Source organism: Heterodontus francisci, unplaced genomic scaffold, assembly GCF_036365525.1.
Source record: "Heterodontus francisci isolate sHetFra1 unplaced genomic scaffold, sHetFra1.hap1 HAP1_SCAFFOLD_99, whole genome shotgun sequence".
In the NCBI taxonomy this organism is placed as follows: Eukaryota; Metazoa; Chordata; class Chondrichthyes; order Heterodontiformes; family Heterodontidae; genus Heterodontus; species Heterodontus francisci.
Window position 1 is genome coordinate 1,431,808 of NW_027141580.1, and position 21,408 is coordinate 1,453,215.

Genomic DNA, 21,408 nt, shown 5'->3' on the forward strand with positions numbered 1-21,408 from the left:
CAGGTTCTTGCTTGCCTGTGCCCTCTTGCGTCCTTGTAACCTTATCCCTGACCTCACTACTCTCAACATCCTGTACACTGGAACTACAATTTAGGTTCCCATTCCCCTGCTGAATTAGTTTAAACCCCCCCGAAGAGCACTAGCAAATCTCCCCCCCCCCCCCCACCCCCCCCCCCCCCCCCCCGCGTAAATTCGTACCCCTCCGGTTCAGGTGAAGACCATCCTGTTTGTAGAGGTCCCACCTACCCCAGAAAGAGCCCCAATTATCTTGGAAACCAAAACCCTGTCTCCTGCACCATCCCTGCAGCCACGTGTTCAACTCATCTCTCTCCCTATTCCTCGCTTCGCTACCACGTGGCACGGGCAGCAACCCAGAGATAACAACGCTGTTTGTTCTCGCTCTAAGCTTCCACCCTAGGACCTGAATTTCTGTCTTAAATCTCCATCTCTCTTCCCAGCTATGTCGTTGGTGCCTATGTGGACCACGACTTGGGGCTGCTCCCCCTCCCCCTTAAGGATCCCAAGAACACGATCCGAGACATCACGAACCCTGGCACCTGGGAGGCAACATACCAACCGTGAGTCTCTCTCGTTCCCACAGAACCTCCTATCTGTTCCCATAACTATGGAGTCCCCAATGACTAATGCTCTGCTCCTCTTCCCCCTTCCCTTCTGAGCAACAGGGACAGACTCTGTGCCAGATATCTGTCCCCCATTGCTTACCCCTGGTAATTCGTCCCCCGCAAAAGTATCCAAAACGGTATACCTGTTGTTGAGGGAAACGGCCACAGGGGATCCCTGCACTGCCTGCTGGTTCCCTCTCCTTCCCCTGGCGGTAACCCATCTACCTACTTCTTTTACCTGAGGTGTGACCTCCACCCCTTAGTGTGCCGTTGTCGTTTCTAATACCTAATCGATGCCGGATTGTTAATCCGGTGTCATTGCTTGGACACTTGCTTGCAGCCGTTTGGTGCTAATGAGTTGCGTTCTAGGTCATTTCAGAGGATATTTAAGAGTCAACTATATTGCTGTATCCTCAAGTCACATATAGAGGAAAGCAGGTGTGAACAACTTTTTTTTTACCTTCCATTAAGGACATTATATTTCCTCCAAATGGCCATATCACGCTGTATTAATAATCGCAGTGTATACAGTGCAAACAGAGTACAAAACCAGAGTGTTGAACACTAAGCCATCATCCAGAATCTGAACAAAAGATTATCAGCTAACCAAATACATGTAAACTGACCTAATGAATGGAAGCTTAGCATGTGACCATCAACTAAACCAACGAATGAGAACTGATACATCACTCATAAAATGTCCAAATGGCCATCACTGAAACAAACAGAACAGCCCAAAGACACAGATCAACAAACATTCAACCAGCTCAACTCAATTAAACTCTCTTTGGACCAGAAACCGAACAATCCACCAACACACAACTCAACCCAGATAAGCTGATGCACAATCATGACAGTGACATAATGAGCCTCATCTAACTCCACAAACGTAAAATGACCCATCGGTTAAAAACTGAAGAGATGACCATCAGCTAACTCCATTAACCTAAATTCAGTACTCAGCCAGAACCAGAAAAGTGTCAATGACATAACCCATTACACATAAACCGAACAAATTGCAAGATTTGATAAGATAGGGATGTTGTGTGCATCCTTCTAAGGTGGGAACATACTTGACATCACAGCAGCTTGTTGTGAATCGACTTTATTGAGATAATGGTCAGCACAAGTTTGTTACGTTTTCAGATAAGCCATAGTCACAAAACGAGGCAGTAATTAACAGTCTAACACAGATACAACCCATATTAGAGTCTATTCGGCCGAATGCACGACGCCTGATCTTGCAGCTTTTGGTTGTCACGTTTTAGAATTCTGTCTCTCTCTCTCTCTCTCTTGTCTCTGGTGGCTGTTCAAAATTCTCTGCCATACAGTGTCAAAGACAAGACTTCTTTTATCCAGCCAGCTTTCCAATTGACCCTCCCCTTTCCCAATCCGTGATTAATTTTGTATAAAATGATGCCTTTCTTAACCTACCAAGGATCGTTGTATGATGGTTGCTAACCGTTCGGATTTGGGAATGTAGTACCCCTGTGTGTTGACTACTTTATTTCAATATTGTTACATTTAAGGTTCCTTACTTCATTACAAGACAAATCTATGTACACGATGTTTTCGCATTCTGCTCTCAAGGTCTCACATTTAAGCTGCAAGTAAGCATTTTGAAACTTGACATTATCTCCAAAAATCTCTCTGCCTTCTCATCGTGTCCATGCTGTGCCTTATTTCCTAATTATTTTCCACTTTACCTACTGCAAAGAATGGTTCTAATAAGGAATTAGGGGACCAGTTTTTATGTATAAGCAAAATCTGTGATAATCTCAGGTCAGTATTACTGCATCAAATTTTTAATTCGAGGTTTTTATTCATCAATTGAATTTATGTTCCACCAGCTGCGTGTTGGAATTTGAAACATGTCCCCAGAACATTAGCTTAGATCTCCAGCTTACTCGTTCCGTGACATTACTATTCTGCCTCTCTCTCTCCAGGCCACCGACGTCTATACAAGCTACTTAAAAAGGATGCGTCTTCCAAAAACAGACCAAGTGACAATAATCACGCCCAACTCGTAGGAACTGACAGACAGCAGACACTGACGAAGTGAAAACTATCCAGTCCAACAGGCATAAATTAATTCATCAATCAGAAAGTGATAAAATAGCCATGTCTAAACGAGAACAGCCAAATTAAATAAAAACTCCCAAAAATTGACCAAGTGACCATCAAATAACTAAGCACTTATAAGCTAACCAGGTCACGAGAAACTGAGCATCATCAAATGATCATCGCCTCACCCACCCAGGCAACCCAGGTCCTGGAAACTAATCAGGTGATAAGCATCGATCCCAGGGCATGTAAAGTAATCCTGCACTTTGATGGCGTTCTGGTGAAGTTCACATAAATTAAGAGATGGCACCTGCACAACATCTGGAAACCGGTCATCTGTCCATCATCTAACACAACGCAAGTTAACAGAGGCTGCACCCAGAAACTTCTCCTGCAACAATGAACTGAACCTGAAACGCTAAAGTGATTGCCTGTTAATGATGCCACTCAGCATTCTGAGTCGATATCGTCATTGTTCGGTTAATACTTTGCTGGGGGTTGAAAATTCGAAGAACATTTTCGTCTGAATAAAATTATCACATGCACTCAATAGTAAAAGTACAAATCACGGCATCTCAGCACAAATGTCATGAAAGAGACATCTGTATAAGAAGCAAGTTTGAACAAAGGGGGAAATACTCTGCAGACTGGCAAGCAATGCTGCTGCCATGAGATGCATATTTACACAGTTAGGAACTGCACGGAATACTTAGTCAAAACACTGTTTCATGGTATGTGATAGAAATAATCCAAAGTAGAAATCGTTATCTTATCTGTCTGAACTTCATGTGAGAAATTATGATTCTAGTTCGTTTCAGGGAAACAGATTCTCATTGCACTGCTCGCGTGATTTGCACACTGAATCAAAATCCTGGAGCCCCCTTCCCAGTATACCTGCACCAGATGGACTGCAGAAGTTCAAGAAGGCAGATAATCAAAGCATTCTCAATCCCATATAGGGATGAACAACAGATGCTGTACCAATCAGTTCTGATGGACTCAGTCAGTATACGTTATCCAATAGGTGCAAGTCAGCAACACACAACACAACACAAGACACACAATGTTTCATATACCGACAATTGGAGAGAATATGTTTAAATCGAGATGTGAAGCAGAGGCATTGAGGGCAAAACAATAGAGCCACCCTGGTCACTTCGATCGACAAACTGCTTGATTAGACATTTGCAGGATATTTTTGCTTTCCCTGCACTGGATGTCGGATAAGCAGTTTGACAACTTACAGCCAGTGGAAAGTTCTAAAGAGCTGGTGGTTAGGGACAGTTGCAGATTGCCAATGTAAATATGGAATGTCTAACTGTGGTTTTAGGTGATATAGCTGAACAGCAGCATGTAGTTGATACAAAAATGAGTCTTCTTCTTTGGTCTCCTTATCTCGAGCGACAATGGGTAAGCGCCTGGAGGTGGTCAGTGGTTTGTGGAGCAGCGCCTGGAGTGGCTATAAAGGCCAATTCTAGAGTGACAGGCTCTTCCACAGGTGCTGCAGAAAAATGTGTTTGTCGGGGCTGTTTCACAGTTGGCTCTCCCCTTGCGATTCTGTCTTTTTTCCTGCCAACTGCTAAGTCTCTTCGATTCACCACACTTTAGCCCCGCCTTTATGGCTGCCCGCCAGCTCTGCCGAATGCTGGCAACTGACTCCCACGACTTGTGATCAATGCTCCAGGACTTCATGTTGCGTTTGCAGACGTCTTTAAAGCGGAGACATGGACGGGCAGTAGGTCTGATACCAGTGACGAGCTCGCTGTACAATGTGTGTTTGGGGATCCTGCCATCTTCCATGCGGCTCACATGGCCAAGCCATCTCAAGCGCCGTTGACTCAGTAGTGTGTATAAGCTGGGGAAGTTGGCCGCCTCGAGGACTTCTGTGTTGGAGGTACGGTCCTGCCACCTGATGCCAAGTATTCTCCGGAGGCAGCGAAGATGGAATGAATTGAGACGTCGCTCTTGGCTGACATACGTTGTCCAGGCCTCGCTGCCGTAGATCAAGGTACTGGGGGCACAGGCTTGATACACTCAGACTTTTGTGTTCCGTGTCAGTGCGCCATTATCCCACACTCCCTTGGCCACTCTGGACATAGCAGTGGAAGCCTTTCCCATGCGCTTGTTGATTTCTGCATCTAGAGACAGGTTACTGGTGATGGTGGAGCCTAAGTAGGTGAGCTCTTGAACCACCTCCAGAGCGTGGTCGCCGATATTGATGGATGGAGCATTTCTGACGTCCTGTCCCATGATGTTCGTTTTCTTGAGCCTGATGGTTAGGCCTAATTCGTTGCACGTGGCCGAAAACCTGTCGCTGAGATTCTGCAGACACTCTTCAGTGTGAGATGTTAAAGCATCGTCAGCAAAGAGGAGTTCCCTGATGAGGACTTTCCGTACTTTGGTCTTCGCTCTTAGACGGGCAAGTTTGAAAAACCTGCCCCCGGATCTTGTGTGGAGGAAGATTCCTTCTTCTGAAGACTTGAACGCATGTGAGAGCAGCAGGGAGAAGAAAATCCCATAAGTGTGGGTGCAAGAACACAGCCCTGTTTCACGCCACTCAGGATAGGAAAGGGGTCTGATGAGGCACCGGTATGCTGAATTGTGCCTTTCATATTGTCATGGAATGAGGTGATGATACTTAGTAGCTTTGGAGGACATCCAACCTTTTCCAGTAGTCTGAAGAGACCACGTCTGCTGACGAGGTCAAAGGCTTTGGTGAGAACAATGAAAGCAACCTAGAGGGGCATCTGTTGTTCGCGGCATTTCTCCTGTAGCTGACGAAGGGAGAACAGCATGTCGACGGTCGATCTCTCTGCACGAAAGCCACACTGTGCCTCAGGGTAGACGCGCTCGGCCAGCTTCTGGAGCCTGTTTAAAGTGACTCGAGCAAAGACTTTCCCCACTATGCTGAGCAGGGAGATTCCACGGTAGTTGTTGCAGTCACCGTGGTTAACTTTGTTTTTATAGATGGTGATGATATTGGCATCGCGCATGTACTGAGGTAATGCTCCCTCGTCCCAGCACAGGCAAAGCAGTTCATGTCGTGTTGAGAGTATAGCAGGCTTGGCACTATTGATTATTTCAGGGGTAATGCTGTCCTTCCCAGGGGCTTTTCCGCTGGCTAGATGAGTATGCCAAGGATATATACTTGGGAGAGGGTTGGGGGGGGGGGTTAATTAATGCACCTGCGGAATAGGGAAGATAAATCTATTCAGGCATTTATTTCGCCTTACCCTCAGTCTCTATTGAGCGCTTTCTGCTGAAGCAATGCCAGATCAGTGTTGCATACAAAAAGGAGTAAGGGAATTGAACCATTCTGTGCATCTTTGGTTTATAGTGTTCCCAGAAATCTCTCTGATGGATATCACAGCACAACCAAGCCGGGGCCATCCATAAATTCTCCATTCCAAGTTATAAGGGAGTGCTTATAACGCAACATTAGTAAAACCCCCATCTGAACAAAGCGGCAATCCAGCAAGTAGGCAATCATTTATCCATTCAAATATTAAAGAATTTCGCACAACTCTTCTTCAGCGAAATCAGCATCCAGTTCATAAATCTCCTTGGAAGCAATCAGCATTCAAATAATAAGGAATCTCTATAAATTGTCTTCTGACTAATCTGCAGTATTCCTCTTCGGGATACTGAATTCAATTATTTTAAGTTGTGATCCTTAAACAAGTGAAATCAAAATACCAAACTTTAGGTGATTGTGCACAATGTACCTACAGGAGAAATGTCGAACCACAAAAGCTACCACGCATTCATTGCATTTCATGATCAGAAGCATCCAAATAATAAGGCACTGTCCCTAAATAAACTTCAGTGAAGTCTCCAGAAAATTAATGTCGAATCCAGGAATCATCTTTTGGATTTTCAGAAAGCATTCCATATGGTGCCACATAACAGAATATTACACAGCATAACGTCTCATTAGATTTGGAGAAACATTGAACCGTGGACATTGACGAATGGGCAGAAACAGAGAGATTTAATACATGTGTCATTTTCATGTTGGCAAGCTGTAAGTAGTGTGTGGCACAAGGATTCGTGCGTGTGCCTCAACTATTTACGCGGTATGTTAACTATTTAGATGAAGGGACTGTGTGTAATCCATCCACGTTTGCGGATGATACAACGATGATCGAAAAGTAGGCAGCGGCAAGAACGCAATCAGGATGCAAAAAACAAAATGTACAGGTTCAGTAAGAGGGGACGAATATGGAAACAGGATTGTAATGAGCGAAAGTGTGAAGTTACCCACTTAAGAGCAAACACGGTGAAGCACAATATATTTTAAATGGGAAGAGACTGGGAAATGTTGATTTGCAGAGGGAAATCTGTGTTCTTGTACATGAATCACAGAATGTTACTATGCAGGTACAGCAGGAAATTATGAAGGAAAATAATTGTTAACCTGTACTATAAAGGGGTTGGAGAACAGGAGTGAAGAACCTTTAGTACAATTATACAGCGCCTTGTTGTGATCACATTTTTTTTTGTTTTATTTTGTTCTTCCTAACAAATGAACAATGTACTTGCATCAAAGGAAGTGTTATACATGCTCATTGGACTGATTCCTGGGATGAGGGGATTGTTCTTTGAGGACAGGTTGAATAGATAAGGACTGTTTTTCCTAGAATTTGTACGAATTTATGGTTACCTCATTGAAATATATATATATATATATATATATATATATATATATATAATCTTAACGGTCTTCACTGGGAGGTTGTTTCCCTGACTGGGAGTCACAATCAACAACAAGAACATCCCACATTTAAATACAGTCTTTATTGTAACAGAACATCATGAGGTGCTTCGCAGGAGCTATATGAGGCAACATATGACACCGGACCAGATAAGGCGATATTAGGGGAGACTACCAAGGACTTGGTCAAAGAGGCAGATTTCATGGAGCGTTGTAAGGATGAAATAGAGCTTTCGGGAAGAAATACCAGAGCTTAAGGCCTCGTCAGATCAAGCAGAGCCACCGATGTTTGGACAAGCATAATCAGGGATGCTCAGGAGAGCAACATTTCATAACTGCTGATCTATTGGTGGGATTTGGGTTGGAGGAAAGGACAGAGTTGAGGCTGGGAGGGGAAGGCCATAGGAGGGTTTGAAAACATGGATGAACATTTTTAAATATAATTCGGCGAGAACAACAGTGGTGCATGAATGGGACTTGATTCAAGTACATATATACACAGTGAAGTTTTGGATGACCTCTAATTTACAGAGGGTAGAATACGACCATATGAAGTAAATGCACGAGTAGGCCACTTTGCCGCTCGAGCCTGCTCCACTATTCAATAAGATCATGGCTGATCTGATTGTAATCCCTACTACACATTCCCGCCTGCCCTCATAACCTTTTACTCATTTGCTTATCAAGCATCTATCTATCTGTGAGTATAAAAATATTCAAAGATGCTGCTATCACTGCCTTTTCAGGAGGAGAGTTCCCAAGACTCATGACACTGAGAGAAAAAAAAGCAAATCCTCATCTCTGTATTAAATGCCGACCCCTCATTTTTAAATAGTGATGGCTAGTTCTAGTTTCTCCCACCAGAGGAAACATCCTCATCACATGCACTCTGCCAGGACGCCTCAGAAAACCCTTATTAATCACAATCTCAACCTGTCACGCTAGCTTCAATGATTCGTGCATAGATACACGTAGATATCCTTGTTATTGCACACGCTTTAGAATTGTACCATTTATTTGGTATTGCGTTTGCTCGTTCTTCCTACCAAACTGTATCACTTCACACTTCTCTGCATTAAATTTCGTCTGCCATATGTTCTCCCATTTCAACAGCATGTCTATGTCCTGTTGAAGATCACTGATGACTATCATTCTCAAGGTTCACGATTGATCCAAGTTTTGTGCCTTTTTCAAACAGACCTTCCTGACAAGCCTGTTCGGTGGCACTTTTCTAAATGCCTTTTGGTAGCCCATATACACATTATCAATTGAATTGTTTTCATCAGCTATCTCTGCGACGCCATCAAAACACTCAAGCAATTTACTTAAACACGATTTGCCTTTGGAAAATCTGTGCTGTCCTTCCTTAGTTGTTCTCCACGTGTCCAAGTGACAGCTAATTTTGTCTAGGATGAACAGTTCTGAAAACTTTCCCACCACTGTGGTTAAATTGACTTGTCTGCAGTTACTGCGTTTATACTTACACTGTTTTTTTTTAGCAAGGATGTAATCACATCTACTTATTGATGTCAATAATATAGATGCATTTAAGGAGAGGCTAATTTGTTATATGAGGGAGAAGGCATAGAGGGTTTCTGATATATTTAGATAAAAAAAAACCATCAGGAGACTCGAGCGGAGCATAAACGGCAGCAGAGGCATGTGCTGAAAGGCCTGTTTCTTGGTTCCATATTCTCTGCAATGGATGTTACCAAGGATTGTAATACGATCAATATTATATGATTTAGTTGTTCATTTTTCCGGGAATGCAATAGGATAAGGGGTGATTTTCCTGTGGCTGTTTATGAATCTGAAAGGCATTGATAACGCTTCATGGACAGACGTTGTTTTTTTGCTCTCGAAGGTGTGAGAGCTTCGAGCAAGGGGACAGAACATTTAAACCATAGTCAGTTCCTTCAGGATAGAATTTAGAAAAGAGTTGGTCACGCATACGGTTACAGAAGAGTGAAATTCTGACACACAATACGCAGTGCATGCTGCTGCTCAATCGATAATTTTAAATTGGAGATCAATGGATCTTGGTGGACAATGTTATCAAAGAATATGGAGCCACGGCGCGTGGATGTTGTTAGAGTACATCTCAGCCATGATCTCATTGATTGGCATAAGAGACTCGATGAACCGAATGGTTTCCTACTGTTCCACTGCAGGGAAAATGAGTCCCCACCATTCAATATTTCTATTACACTGTGTTCTGGTATTATCTTTGTGAATATATTTTAGCACCTTCTGCAATCATGATGGAGTTCACTTTGCATAAGTGTGGTTTCATCACGGTATATGGAGACCAGCAGTCTTGAGATTTAGAGGAAAGCAGACGGAGGCCATCTCAAAGATCTCTGCTTAGACAACATCTGAGTGTTGTGATCCGTTCTGGGCACAACAAATACGGAAGGATTTTGACTTTTTGGTAGTGCAACATAGATTTACCAGAATGATGCCTGGAGTTTAAGGATTAAATTACGGGGATACATTAGACAAACTCGTTTTGCAATCCCTGGAGTTTAGATGGTGAAGGGTAGATCGGATTTAAAGTTTCAAGACATTAGAGAAGATCAGGAGCAGCTATTGCCACTGCTCAGGAAGTGTATGACTCGGCAGCATCCTCAAAAAAATAGATACAGTTGTTTCAGAAGGGAAATTAGGAAACGGATATTCAAGCAAAATGTTGTAAACGTTTGGAACTCTCCTCTGCAATTGCCAATGTTAGATCAATTAAAAAAAGTCAACTGAGCTTGATGGATTTTCTTTAAACTAAAGCTATTATGGGATAGAATCGCAGAGTGATAGAATGGTTACAGTTATGGGGCAGAGGCGGCAATCTGGAGTTAGGTTTCAGATCATTCATAAAGACGTTGAATGCTGGAAAAGACTCAAGGGTCCTAAATGACATACTCCTGTCCCTATGAGTGTGCACAGTGCCCCAAGGGTGGTCCGACCAAGATATTTGGAGACCAGATCAGTACACAGTGCTCGGGGTTTGGTCTAACCATGATTATTATCCAATAATGGTGTCAGTACCCCGGGGATCATCGCTAAGGGAATACTCACAGATCACGAAGATCATTGAATGAGGAGATAATCATTATCACAGGGGATCATCAAACCAGGGAGGAATCACCAACCCCTGGAACCATCGAAGTTGGGAATGACAGGCCGCTGGGGTAATTGATCCATGTGAGTGCGAGTGTTGTATATGAATCACAGAATCACAGAATAATACAGTGCAGAATTGGCCCTTCGGCCCATCGAGTCTGCACCGATGCATTAAAACACCTGACCTGCCTATCATTTGCCTGCACTTGGCCCGTAGCCTTGAATGTCACGAAGTGCTAAGTGCTCTTCCACGTACTTTTTAAAGGATGTGAGGCAACCTGCCTCTACCACCTTCCCAGACAGGGCATTCCAGACCGTCACCACCCTCTGGATAAAAAAGTTCTACCTCAAATCCCCCTTAAACCTCCCGCCCCTCACCTTAAACTTGTGACCCCTCGTAACTGACCCATCAGCTACGGGGAACAGCTGCTCCCTATCCACCCTGTCCATGCCCCTCATAATTCTGTACACCTCTCTCAGGTCACCCCTCCGTCTTCTCTGCTCCAGTGAAAACAACCCAAGCCTATCCAACCCCTCTTCATAGCTTAAATGTTCCATCCCAGGCAACATCCTGGTGAATCGCCTCTGCAACACCTCCAATGCAATCACATCCTTCCTATAATGAGGCGACCAGAATTTCACCAGCTGTGGCCTTACCAAAGTTCTGTACAACTCCAACATGACCTCACTGCTTTTGTAATCTATGCCTCGATTAATAAAGGCAAGTGTCCCGTATGCCTTTTTCACCACCCTATTAACATGCCCTTCTGTCTTCAGAGATCTACGGACAAACAAGCCAAGGACCCTTTGTTCTTCGGAACTTCCCAGTGTCAGGCCATTCATTGAATACCTCCGTGTCACATTACTCTTTCCAAAGTGTATCACCTCACACCTTTCAGGGTTTAATTCCATCTGCCATCTTTTCAGCCCATTTGACCATCCCATCTATATCTTCCAGTAACCCAAGACACTCCACCTCACCGTTAACCACTTGGCCAATCTTTGTGTCATCCGCGAACTTACTGATCCTTCCCCCCATATAGTCATCTATGTCGTTTATATAAATGACAAACTATAGGGGACCCAGCACAGATGCCTGTGGTACGCCACGGGACACTGGCTTCCAGTCACGAAAACAGCTGCCTGTCATCACTCTCTGTCTCCTACTGCTGAGTCAATTTTGAATCCACCTTATCAAGTTACCTTGTACCCCATGTGCAATTGTTTTCTTGATAAATCTCCCATTTGGGAACTTGTCAAAGGCTTTGCTGAAATCCATGCAAACTACATCAACTGCACTACCCTCATCGACACAACTGGTCACATGCTCAAAACATTCAATCAAATTTGTTAGGCATGACCTCCCTCTGACAAAGCCATGCTGACTATTCCTAATCAAATTATGCCTCGCCAAGTGGTGATAGATTCTCTCCTTCAAAATCTTCTCCAATAGTTTCCCTTGTGTTCAAGATTGTATCTGAGTTTCTATATGTGTATGTGTGTGTGTACGTGTGTGTGCAGAAATCAACAAGTGCATGGGAAGGCTTCCACTGCTATGTCCAGACTGGCCAAGAGAGTGTGGGAAAATGGTGCACTGACATGGAACACAAAAGTACGGGTGTATCAGGCCTGTGTCCTCAGTACCTTGCTCTATGGCAGCGAGGCCTGGACAACGTCTGTCAGCCAAGAGCGACGTCTGAATTCATTCCATCTTCGCTGCCTCCGGAGAATACTTGGCATCAGGTGGCAGGACCGTATCTCCAACACAGAAGTCCTCGAGGTGGCCAACATCCCCAGCTTATACACATTACTGAGTCAACGGCGCTTGAGAAGGCTTGGCCATGTGAGCTGCATGGAAGATGGCAGGATCCCCAAACACACATTGTACAGCGAGCTCGCCTGTGTGGCGAGTCGAAGAAACTTAGTAGTTGGCAGGCAAAAAGACAGAGGCGCAAGGGGACAGCCAACTGTGTAACAGCCCCGACGAACACATTTCTCTGCAACACCTGTGGAAGAGCCTGTCACTCCAGAATTGGCCTTTCTTGCCATTCCAGGCGCTGCTTCACAAACCACTGACAACCTCCAGGCGCTTATCCATTGTCTCTCGAGATAAGGAGGCCAAAGAAGATGTGTGTGTGTGTGAATACGTACCCACGGCTGTCCGAGCTTCTTCTGCAATATCTCCCACACTCACGATCTCCAGCAGCTAAAAGGACAAAGGCAGCAGGTGCACGGAACGACGCCACCTGCATTTGCCCGCTAAGCCACACAAACAATCCGGAGTGGAAAATTATCAGCCGTTCTTTCATTGCCACTAGTTAATAATTCTGGAACGTTTGATGCAACAACACTGCCAGTGTATCTTGAACACACATTGCCACGGTTGAAGATGGCAGCTTACCACCAGCTGTTCAATGGAAACTCGGAATACGTGACAAAAGAACAAAGAACGAAGAACAGTACAGCACAGGAACACGCCATTCGGCCCTCCAAGCGGGCGCTGATCTTGATGCCTGCCTAAACTAACACCTTCTGCACTTCCGGTGCCCATATCCCTCTATTCCCTTCCTATTCATGTATTTGTCAAGATGCCTCTTAAACGTCGCTATCGTACCTGCTTCCACCAGCTCCCCTGGCAGGAGGTTCCAGGCACACACCACCCTCTGTGTAAAACATTTGCCTCGCATATCCCCTCTGAACTTTGCCCCTCGCACCTTAAACCTATGTCCCCTCGTAACTGACTCTTCTACCCTGGGAAAAAGCTTCTGACTAGCCACTCTTTCCAAGCCACTCATAACTTTGTAAACCTCTATCATGTCACCCCTCCACCTCCGTCGTTCCAGTGAAAGCAATGCGAGTTTTTCCAACCTCTCCTCATAACTAATGCCCTCCAGACAAGGCAACATCCTGGTAAACCGCCTCTGTACCCTCTCCAAAGCCTCCACGTCCTTCTGGTAGTGTGGCGACCAGAATTGCAAGCAATATTCGAAGTGTGGCCGAACTAAGGTTCTGTACAGCTGCAACTTGACTTGCCAATTTTTATACTCTATGCCCCGACCGATGAAGACAAGCATGCCGTATGCCTTCTTGACTACCTCTTCCAACTGTGTTGCCACTTTCAGTGACCTGTGGACCTGTACGCCCAGATCTCTATGTCTGTCAATACTCCTAAGGGTTCTGCCATTTACTGTATACCTCCCACCTGCATTAGACCTTCCAAAATGCATTACCTCACATTTTTCTGGATTAAACTCCATCTGCCATTTCTCCGCCCAAGTCTTCAACCGACCTATATCCTGCTGTATCCTCTGACAATCCTCATCATTATCTGCAACTTCACCAACTTTTGTGTCGTCCGCAAACTTACTCATCAGATCAGCTACATTTTCCTCCAAATCATTTATATATACTACAAACAGCAAAGGTCCCAGCACTGATCCCTGCGGAACACCACTAGTCACATCCCTCCATTCAGAAAAACACCCATCCACTGTTACCCTCTGTCTTCTGTGACTGAGCCAGTTCTGTATCCATCTTGCCAGCTCACCTCTGACCCAGTCTGACGTCACCTTTTGCACCAGTCTGCCATGCGGGACCTTGTCAAAGGCTTTACTGAAGTCCATATTGACAACAGCCACTGCCCTTCCCTCATCAATCATCTTCGTCACTTCCTCAAAACACTCAATCAAATTAGTAAGACACGACCTCCCCTTCACAAAACCATGCTGTCTCTCGTTAATAAGTTCGTTTGTTTCCAAATGGGAGTAAATCCTGTCCCGAAGAATCCTCTCTAATAGTTTCCCTGCCACTGACATACGGCTCACTGGCCTATAATTTCCTGGATTATCCTTACCACACTTCAACAAAGGAACAACATTGGCTATTCTCCAGTCCTCTGGGACCTCACCTGTCGCCAATGAGGATGCAAAGATTTCTGTCAACGCCCCAGCAATTTCTTCCCTTGCCCCCCTCAGTCATCTAGGGTAGATACCATCAGGCCCTGGGGACGTATCGACCTTAATGCTTTGCAAGACACCCAACATCTCCTCCTTTCTGATAATGAGATGACTGAGACTATCTGCACTCCCTGCCCTCTGCTCATCATCCACCAAGTCCTTCTCCTTGGTGAATACTGATGCAAAGTACTCATTTAGCACCTCACCCATTTCCTCTGGCTCCACGCATAGATTCCCATTTCTGTCCTTGAGTGGGCCAACCCTTTCCCTGGTTACCCTCTTGCTCTTTATATATGTATAAAAAGCCTTGGGATTTTCCTTAATCCTGTTTGCCAATGAATTTTCATGACCCCTTTTAGCCCTCCTAACTCCTTGCTTAAGTTCGTTCTTACTGTCTTTATATTCCTCAAGTGCTTCATCTTTTCTAGCCTTCCAGCCCTTACAAATGCTTCCTTTTTCTTTTTGACTATGCTCACGCTATCCCGTGTTATCCAAGCTTCCCGAAACTTGCCAAACTAGTCTTCCTTCCTCACAGGAACATGCTGGTCCTGGAGTCTAATCAGCTGACGTTTGAAAGACTCCCACATGTCAGATGTTGATTTACCCTCAAACAGCCGCCCCCAATCTAACTTCTTCAGTTCCTGCTAGCGACACCCAAATTAAGATATACAAATATGTAGATAAAGAAAAGGTTGGTGCATGAAGTAGCCATTGCGATATTAGGGTTTTTACGACTGGGAAATAATGGTATATTTATTAGACATAAATGTCAGGAACTATTTGGACCAAATGGTCTGTTTCTCTGTTGTAAGTACAATGTGATGCCGTTCATGAAATAATATCCCAGTAAATGGAGGGGGTCGGATTCCCGGTTGTTTCCCACCATCTCTGCAATTGCGACTGCACCCTACCAGAAGTAAAGAGATTCATCAAACACAGCTTTAAGTCCATTTCCAGCTTAAAAGGATCAATCCGCCCTTGAGCCTATATTTTGTGAAAGGGCTGTGCCAATTTGTGGTGTGACGATTGGCTGTTCCTATTCAGGATGGGCCATTCTGGCAAATACTTTTTATGGACTCTCTCGCGTCTTCACATCTTTCTAAAAGTGTGGTGCCCAGAACGGGACAGAATGTTCCAGTTGAGATCAAACATGTCTTGTCACCTTCAACGATTTGTGCACATATACCCCCAGATCCCTCTGCTGCTGCACAAACTTTGTAATTATATCCTTGACTTTATATTTCCTCTCCTCGTTCTTCCTACCAAACTGTACCAATTCACACTTCTCTACTCACAACACCGCCGCCAGTGTTGGCGTGGATAATACCAGGCATGTTCAAGCTGTCAGAATTATAGGAGCACAAATGAATGTGAGAGTTGTAGGCCAGATGAAGTTACAGATATATAGAGGGTTGTAGGGTCTTGAAGAGTTGACCAAGATAGGAATGAGGCCAGGAAGTGATTTGAAAGCAGGAATGACAATATTTTTAAAAACTTTATTGCTTGCATGGGAGCAAATGGAGGTGAGTGAGCACAGCGGGGAATATGTGATCGAAACTCGATGGAAATACAGACATGGGGTGCAGCGTTTTGGGTAACATCAAATCTTTTGGAGCTAATATTGGTACACTCACATCTACAGGAAACAACGGCTAGGGATGAGGGATCCATTAACAAATGAGGTGAATCAATGATGAGCTCGGGCAACGTTACACTGTTGGATACAGGCGGTCTTATGGATGGTATGGATAAATCGATGGATTTTCACCGTGAGATCACATATTAAAGCAAGGATCAGAGCAGTCTGCTTCAGCCTCAGCATGTTGTCAGGAAGAGGGCTGGAGCCTAGGTTAGATTCTTTGTGGACAGTACAAATAACCGTTGAGGAGTCGAAGAGAAGGCATTGCAAGTGGTAGCCTGGCTAAGAGCAGATAGGAATTGACAAGCTGCAAGCAGTCTGAGTCAACTGGCTGACTGTGGAGAATTTTTGGAGGAGGATGGTGTGGTCAGGCATGTCAAAGCTGCAGTCCAGTCGAGAAGGACGAGGAGGGATAGTTTGAATTTGTTGCAGTCACCAAGGATGCCATTTGTGACTTTCATACGACCTGAGCCGGTACTGTGACGGGGAGAAAAATAATTAGAGAGATTCAAACATGCAGTTCTGGCGAAAATGGACACAGATTTGGGAGGTGACAACACACTCAAGGACATTGGAGAGCAAAGTGAGGTTCGATTTTGAATGGTTGTTTGAAGGACAGTGCGGTAAAACATTGTTTTTTTTTAGGGGAGGGTTGATGACAGCAGATTTCAAAAGAAGGGGATACAGAACACAAGGACCAAGTACCATTGACAAGATCAGCTATTATGGGAGCCAAGAAGGGATTTTGCAAAGTCGATTTGAGCAACTACCGAGCTGAAGCGCCTGGAATATCCTGTCCTGTCTCCATCCAGGCCCCTCTCCCACGCAATGAGTTTCAATGCCCCGCCTGATCTGCTAGTCTGAGCATGACCAGACGCTAGCCCCAACCTCACAAACGTCTAGCTAGGGGAGACAGAGAGAGGCAGTAGTGATCAGGCTTGAAAGACGGAAAGGAAACAGACTCAGTAAAGTGTTTCCAAACGTAAGACAAATAATAATTAACTGGCACGATAAGATATCCAGCATCTGCAACATTTTGCTTTTGTTGGGCGAAGTTTATCAGTTTTGGAACAACTGTAAGGAATGAGAATGGAACGATTGGGAGTCTATGGATGTTATTTTTTCGCAATTCGATTCCTGCAGGGGGTGCTATGATAGTTTTTCTGTCCACTTTCATCCGATCCGCCACCCTGCTGCTCTTCGGTGCGTGTGAAAATCCACAACGTGCCTCCTCGCCAGTGTTCACCTCTTGCCCGTTGGGGCTAAATATTACATTCATGGACTGGAAATACTGACAGCAGTCTCTGGGCTGCTCTCACTTTCTTTGTTTCTTCATAATTTGAATAACTGAAGTCACCGGATATTTCCCCAGGCTCTTGACCTGCTCTCTGAACTTGGACTGAGTAGCCCCATAAATAAATGTGTTTGTGCAGCAACTTAAATTCATCAGCATAAATCCGACTCGTTCAAATATAAATTCAGAATTGTTGTAATCCATGGGGTCTTTTCCTGCAATGTTATAATATAAAAATTCGACTACATACACTAACCACAGAAGTATGAAGCTGCCAGATATGGTGAAGAGTAACATCACAGACTTCCTTCTGCTCTCCATCTCTGGGTCACTATGATTCTCCCCCTTGCTCTGACCCCTCAATCCTTTTCGGACTCGACTTGCCACTAAGATGTGTCTGACTGTCAGAGCATTGAGCAACAGAATTAAAGTGAATGGGAATAATGGGGTTACTATCACATCACACCAGTTAAATCCCACCCATCCAGCCTGTGTATAATAGTTTGGATCTGTATAACAGAACCATGGTACATTGTCGATTATCTCTGCAGGTTCAAATGTAAAGTAGAAAGGGACGTTTTTTAAACAGAACAGAACACATTCTGTCGCTAGAATCACAACGGCTGTTTTCTCAGTGCAATATTTTGTTTTCAGCTTCTGACAACAAATGGCCACAAACCGATCAAAGGAGAAAGAGACGGTGAACCAGACAGAAAAATCGGTGGCTGCACTACTTAGGGCAGCGAGAACACTACACACAGGGGTAATGTGCAAGAATGATCCAGGGAAATAATAATAACTTATGCGCCACAGTATGACCTCAGTGATAACGAACAGAAGATCTGCCATTGCCATGGTAAGCAGGTAGCGACGAGTGCAGGTAGAAAGGCCGCAACTTCCCCGGGAAGAGATCACAATCGCCAGTAAATTAACTGTAAGAGAGCGAAGGGGAAAAAATTACTGGATATTACTGATCACATTTTCTCCATGCCTGGTCCAGAAGGTATAGGCAGTATTTTAGTATCAAGACTGGATGGACTGGCGTATGGTCAGATGTGAAAAACAAAATCTCAACCCTGAGCCCAATTAACATGGGGGTCAGACAGTCAACCACTGTGAACAGACGGGTTATAAATTTAAATAATTTAATGTTGCTGGAATTCCCGACTTAATCTATTTTACAGGTTTAACACTAGCCGGTATAGTTTCACCCATTATGTGTAACCTGCTCCTACTTCCTCTATCGACTTTGCTGCTGTTCCCTTGTGTCAAACTGTCTTTGCTGCCTGGAGACCCTCTGGTTCTGTTACCTTGGTTTAAAGTCACACAGCTACCTGGAGACATTCTGCTTCTGTTGTCTTCGTGCAAGTTGCCATGCTGCCTTAACAGACTCTGCTGCTGTTACCCTGGCTTAACAGCCACTGTTGCCTGTTGACACTCTGCTGCTGCAGCCCTGCTTTAACCTGACGCTGCTGTCTGGAGACTGCCGCTCTGCCTTTGTGTATACTTGTACTATTGCCAAGCAAAACACTGCTTTTGTTACCTTGCTTTAATATATTCAAAATCACGAGGGGTCTGGACAGAGTATTACCTGCTCTCGCTAGTGATCGGATTGAGAAGTAGAGGGCGCAAATATACATGAATTTCGAAAGAAAAAGAAAAAGCAACATGAGGAAAATCATTATTTTCGTAAACTGAGTGTTAAAGCTCTGGAATGCACGCCTCTGACAGTGTGGTGTAGGCAGGTTCAATCCAGGCATGGAAAAGGCAATTAGATTGTTATCTAAAAAAGGACGAATGTGCATGATTACGGGGAGAAGACGGAGGAATGGCTCTCGATGAATTCTTCATTTGGAGAGCCAATGCAGACATGATGGGATGAATGTGCCCTTCTGTGCTGTAATTATTCTGCGATCCTGAGCCCTGCAGAATAGACTCTACTGTTGTTACGTTGCTATAAACTGCCACAGCTGCCTGGAGGGACTCTGCTGCTGTTCTCTTTGTTTAACCTGCCACTGCCGCATGTAGACACTGTGCTGTCATTCTTTTTGTGTAATCTGCTACTGCTCCCTCGAGAGGCTCTGCTGCTGTTGCCTTGGTGTAACTTGCAACTGCTGCCTGTATATTCTCTGCTGTAATGGTAAATATGTAAGCTTTCACTGTTCGGTCCAAAGACAGTACCGCTGTAGCCTTGTTGTAAACATTCAGTGCTGCATTGAGATTCCTCGGCTGTTATGTTTGTTTAAACTGCCACTCTTTGTAACTTTCTATTGCTGCCTGGACATATTATGCTGTTGTGTATCTTTCTGTATGCTGCCACTGCTACCTGTAGACAAACTGCTTCTGTTAGCGTCGTTTAACTTGCCACTGCTGCCTGGAGACAATCTGCAGTTGTTACCATCATGTAATTGCCATGCAGCCTGGAGCCTCATCCTGTTGTCAGCTTGGCTTAACTTGATGCTGGGGCCTGCGGAATCTGTGCAGCCGATGCCTTAGTGTAAGCTGTCACAGTTTACTGGAGACACTCTGTTCCTTTTGCTTTGATTTAACCTGCCACTACTGCCGAGAGACATACTGCTGCAGTAGTTTAACCTGCAACTTTGGCGGGTGTCACTCTGCTGCATTTGCCTTGGTGTAATCTGCTGCTGCTACCTAGGGATTCATTGCTGAACTTAGTTTGATTTAATCTACTACTGCTTACTGGAGAGGCACTGCAGCTGTAACCTTTGTTTAAACTGCGACTGTGGGCTACAGACAATCTGTTTCTGTTCCCTCGGTTTAACCTGACAATGCAGCCTGGGGAATCTATGATACTTTCTCCACTGCTTAACCTACCACTGCTACCTGGAAACACTCTGGTGCGGTTGCCTTGGTTTAACCAGTCACTGCTGCCGGAGGAAACGCTGCTGTTTTTGAAAAACTGTAACATGCACTGCTTTCCACGCAGAACTGACAGCTGACACAAAGGCACAAGCAGCAGCCTTTCTCCATTCAGCGGTGTTAGCTTAAACCATTGCAACATCAGAACTATGCTGCTTTTACCTTTGGCTTAAGCGCCCAATGCTGCCTGGAGGCACTCTGCTCCTGTTGCCTTTACATAACTTGAACTGCTCCCACTAGAGACTCCTCAGTGGTTGCCTTTATGTTAACTTTCTCTGCTCCTTGCGACACTCTTCTGCTTCTGCCTGGGTTTAACCTGCCACTGCTGCCTGCAGACTCTATTCTGCTGTTGCCCTGGTTTATCCTGACAACGTTACCTTGAGAAATTAGCTTCTGTTGCATGGCTGCCGCCTTACTATGCTTCCTGGAGGAACTCTGCTGCTGTTAAATTGGTGTAACCTGTCATTGAATCCTGGAGCTAGTCCTCTGCGGTTTCCCTGGTTTAACCTAGCAATGCTGCCGAGACAGTCTCTGCTGCTAGTGCCTTTGTGTATACTGCTGTTGCCACATTGATGGATTCAGCTTCTGTTGCATTACTTTAGCCTGCCACTGCTGCGTGGAGACACCCTTCAGTTGTTGGTTTGGCTTAACTTGCAACAGAGCCCTGGAGACACACTGATGTTGATACCTTGGTTTAAGGTGCCACTGCTGCCTGGAGACACTCTACTGTTGTTGCCTTGATGGAACCAGCCACTGCCTCCTCTACGGTATCAGATTCTGTTGCCTTTGTATATCTTGGCAACGCTATATTGATTCTCTCTGTTGCAGTTACATTGGATCAAACTTCTACTGCTGCGTGGCGGCACTATGCTGTTGTTACCGTTGTTAACGCTGCCACTTCTGCCTGGAAACTTGACGTCAGGAAGCTTAGAGGACCTGTTTGGGAGCACCTAGCATCAGGAGCGGATAAGTACAGCTTGAGGCTAGGGCCTTTGCTTAGTTTCATGGAACTGAGAGGACAGGCACCTGGAGTGGGAGCATGTGGACTCGGGAGCAGATGAATACAATGCGTGGCTTGGGGACTTCACTTGCTTTCAAGGAGTAGAGAGGAACTTGAACTG

At 44.8% G+C, this 21,408-nt stretch overlaps 1 protein-coding gene across 1 annotated transcript; it reads right to left on the minus strand.

Moving 5' to 3' along the window:
* Nucleotides 1-17,428: 17,428 nt before the first annotated feature.
* LOC137364049 (neuropeptides capa receptor-like) lies at nucleotides 17,429-20,689 on the minus strand. The gene is made up of 3 exons (XM_068027512.1): nucleotides 20,665-20,689; nucleotides 19,734-19,883; nucleotides 17,429-18,339 (listed from the first exon to the last, which is right to left on the minus strand). The coding sequence occupies exons 1-3, from the start codon at nucleotides 20,687-20,689 to the stop codon at nucleotides 17,429-17,431; spliced, it is 1,086 nt and encodes a 361-aa protein (XP_067883613.1).
* Between the last annotated feature and the right edge of the window lie 719 nt (nucleotides 20,690-21,408).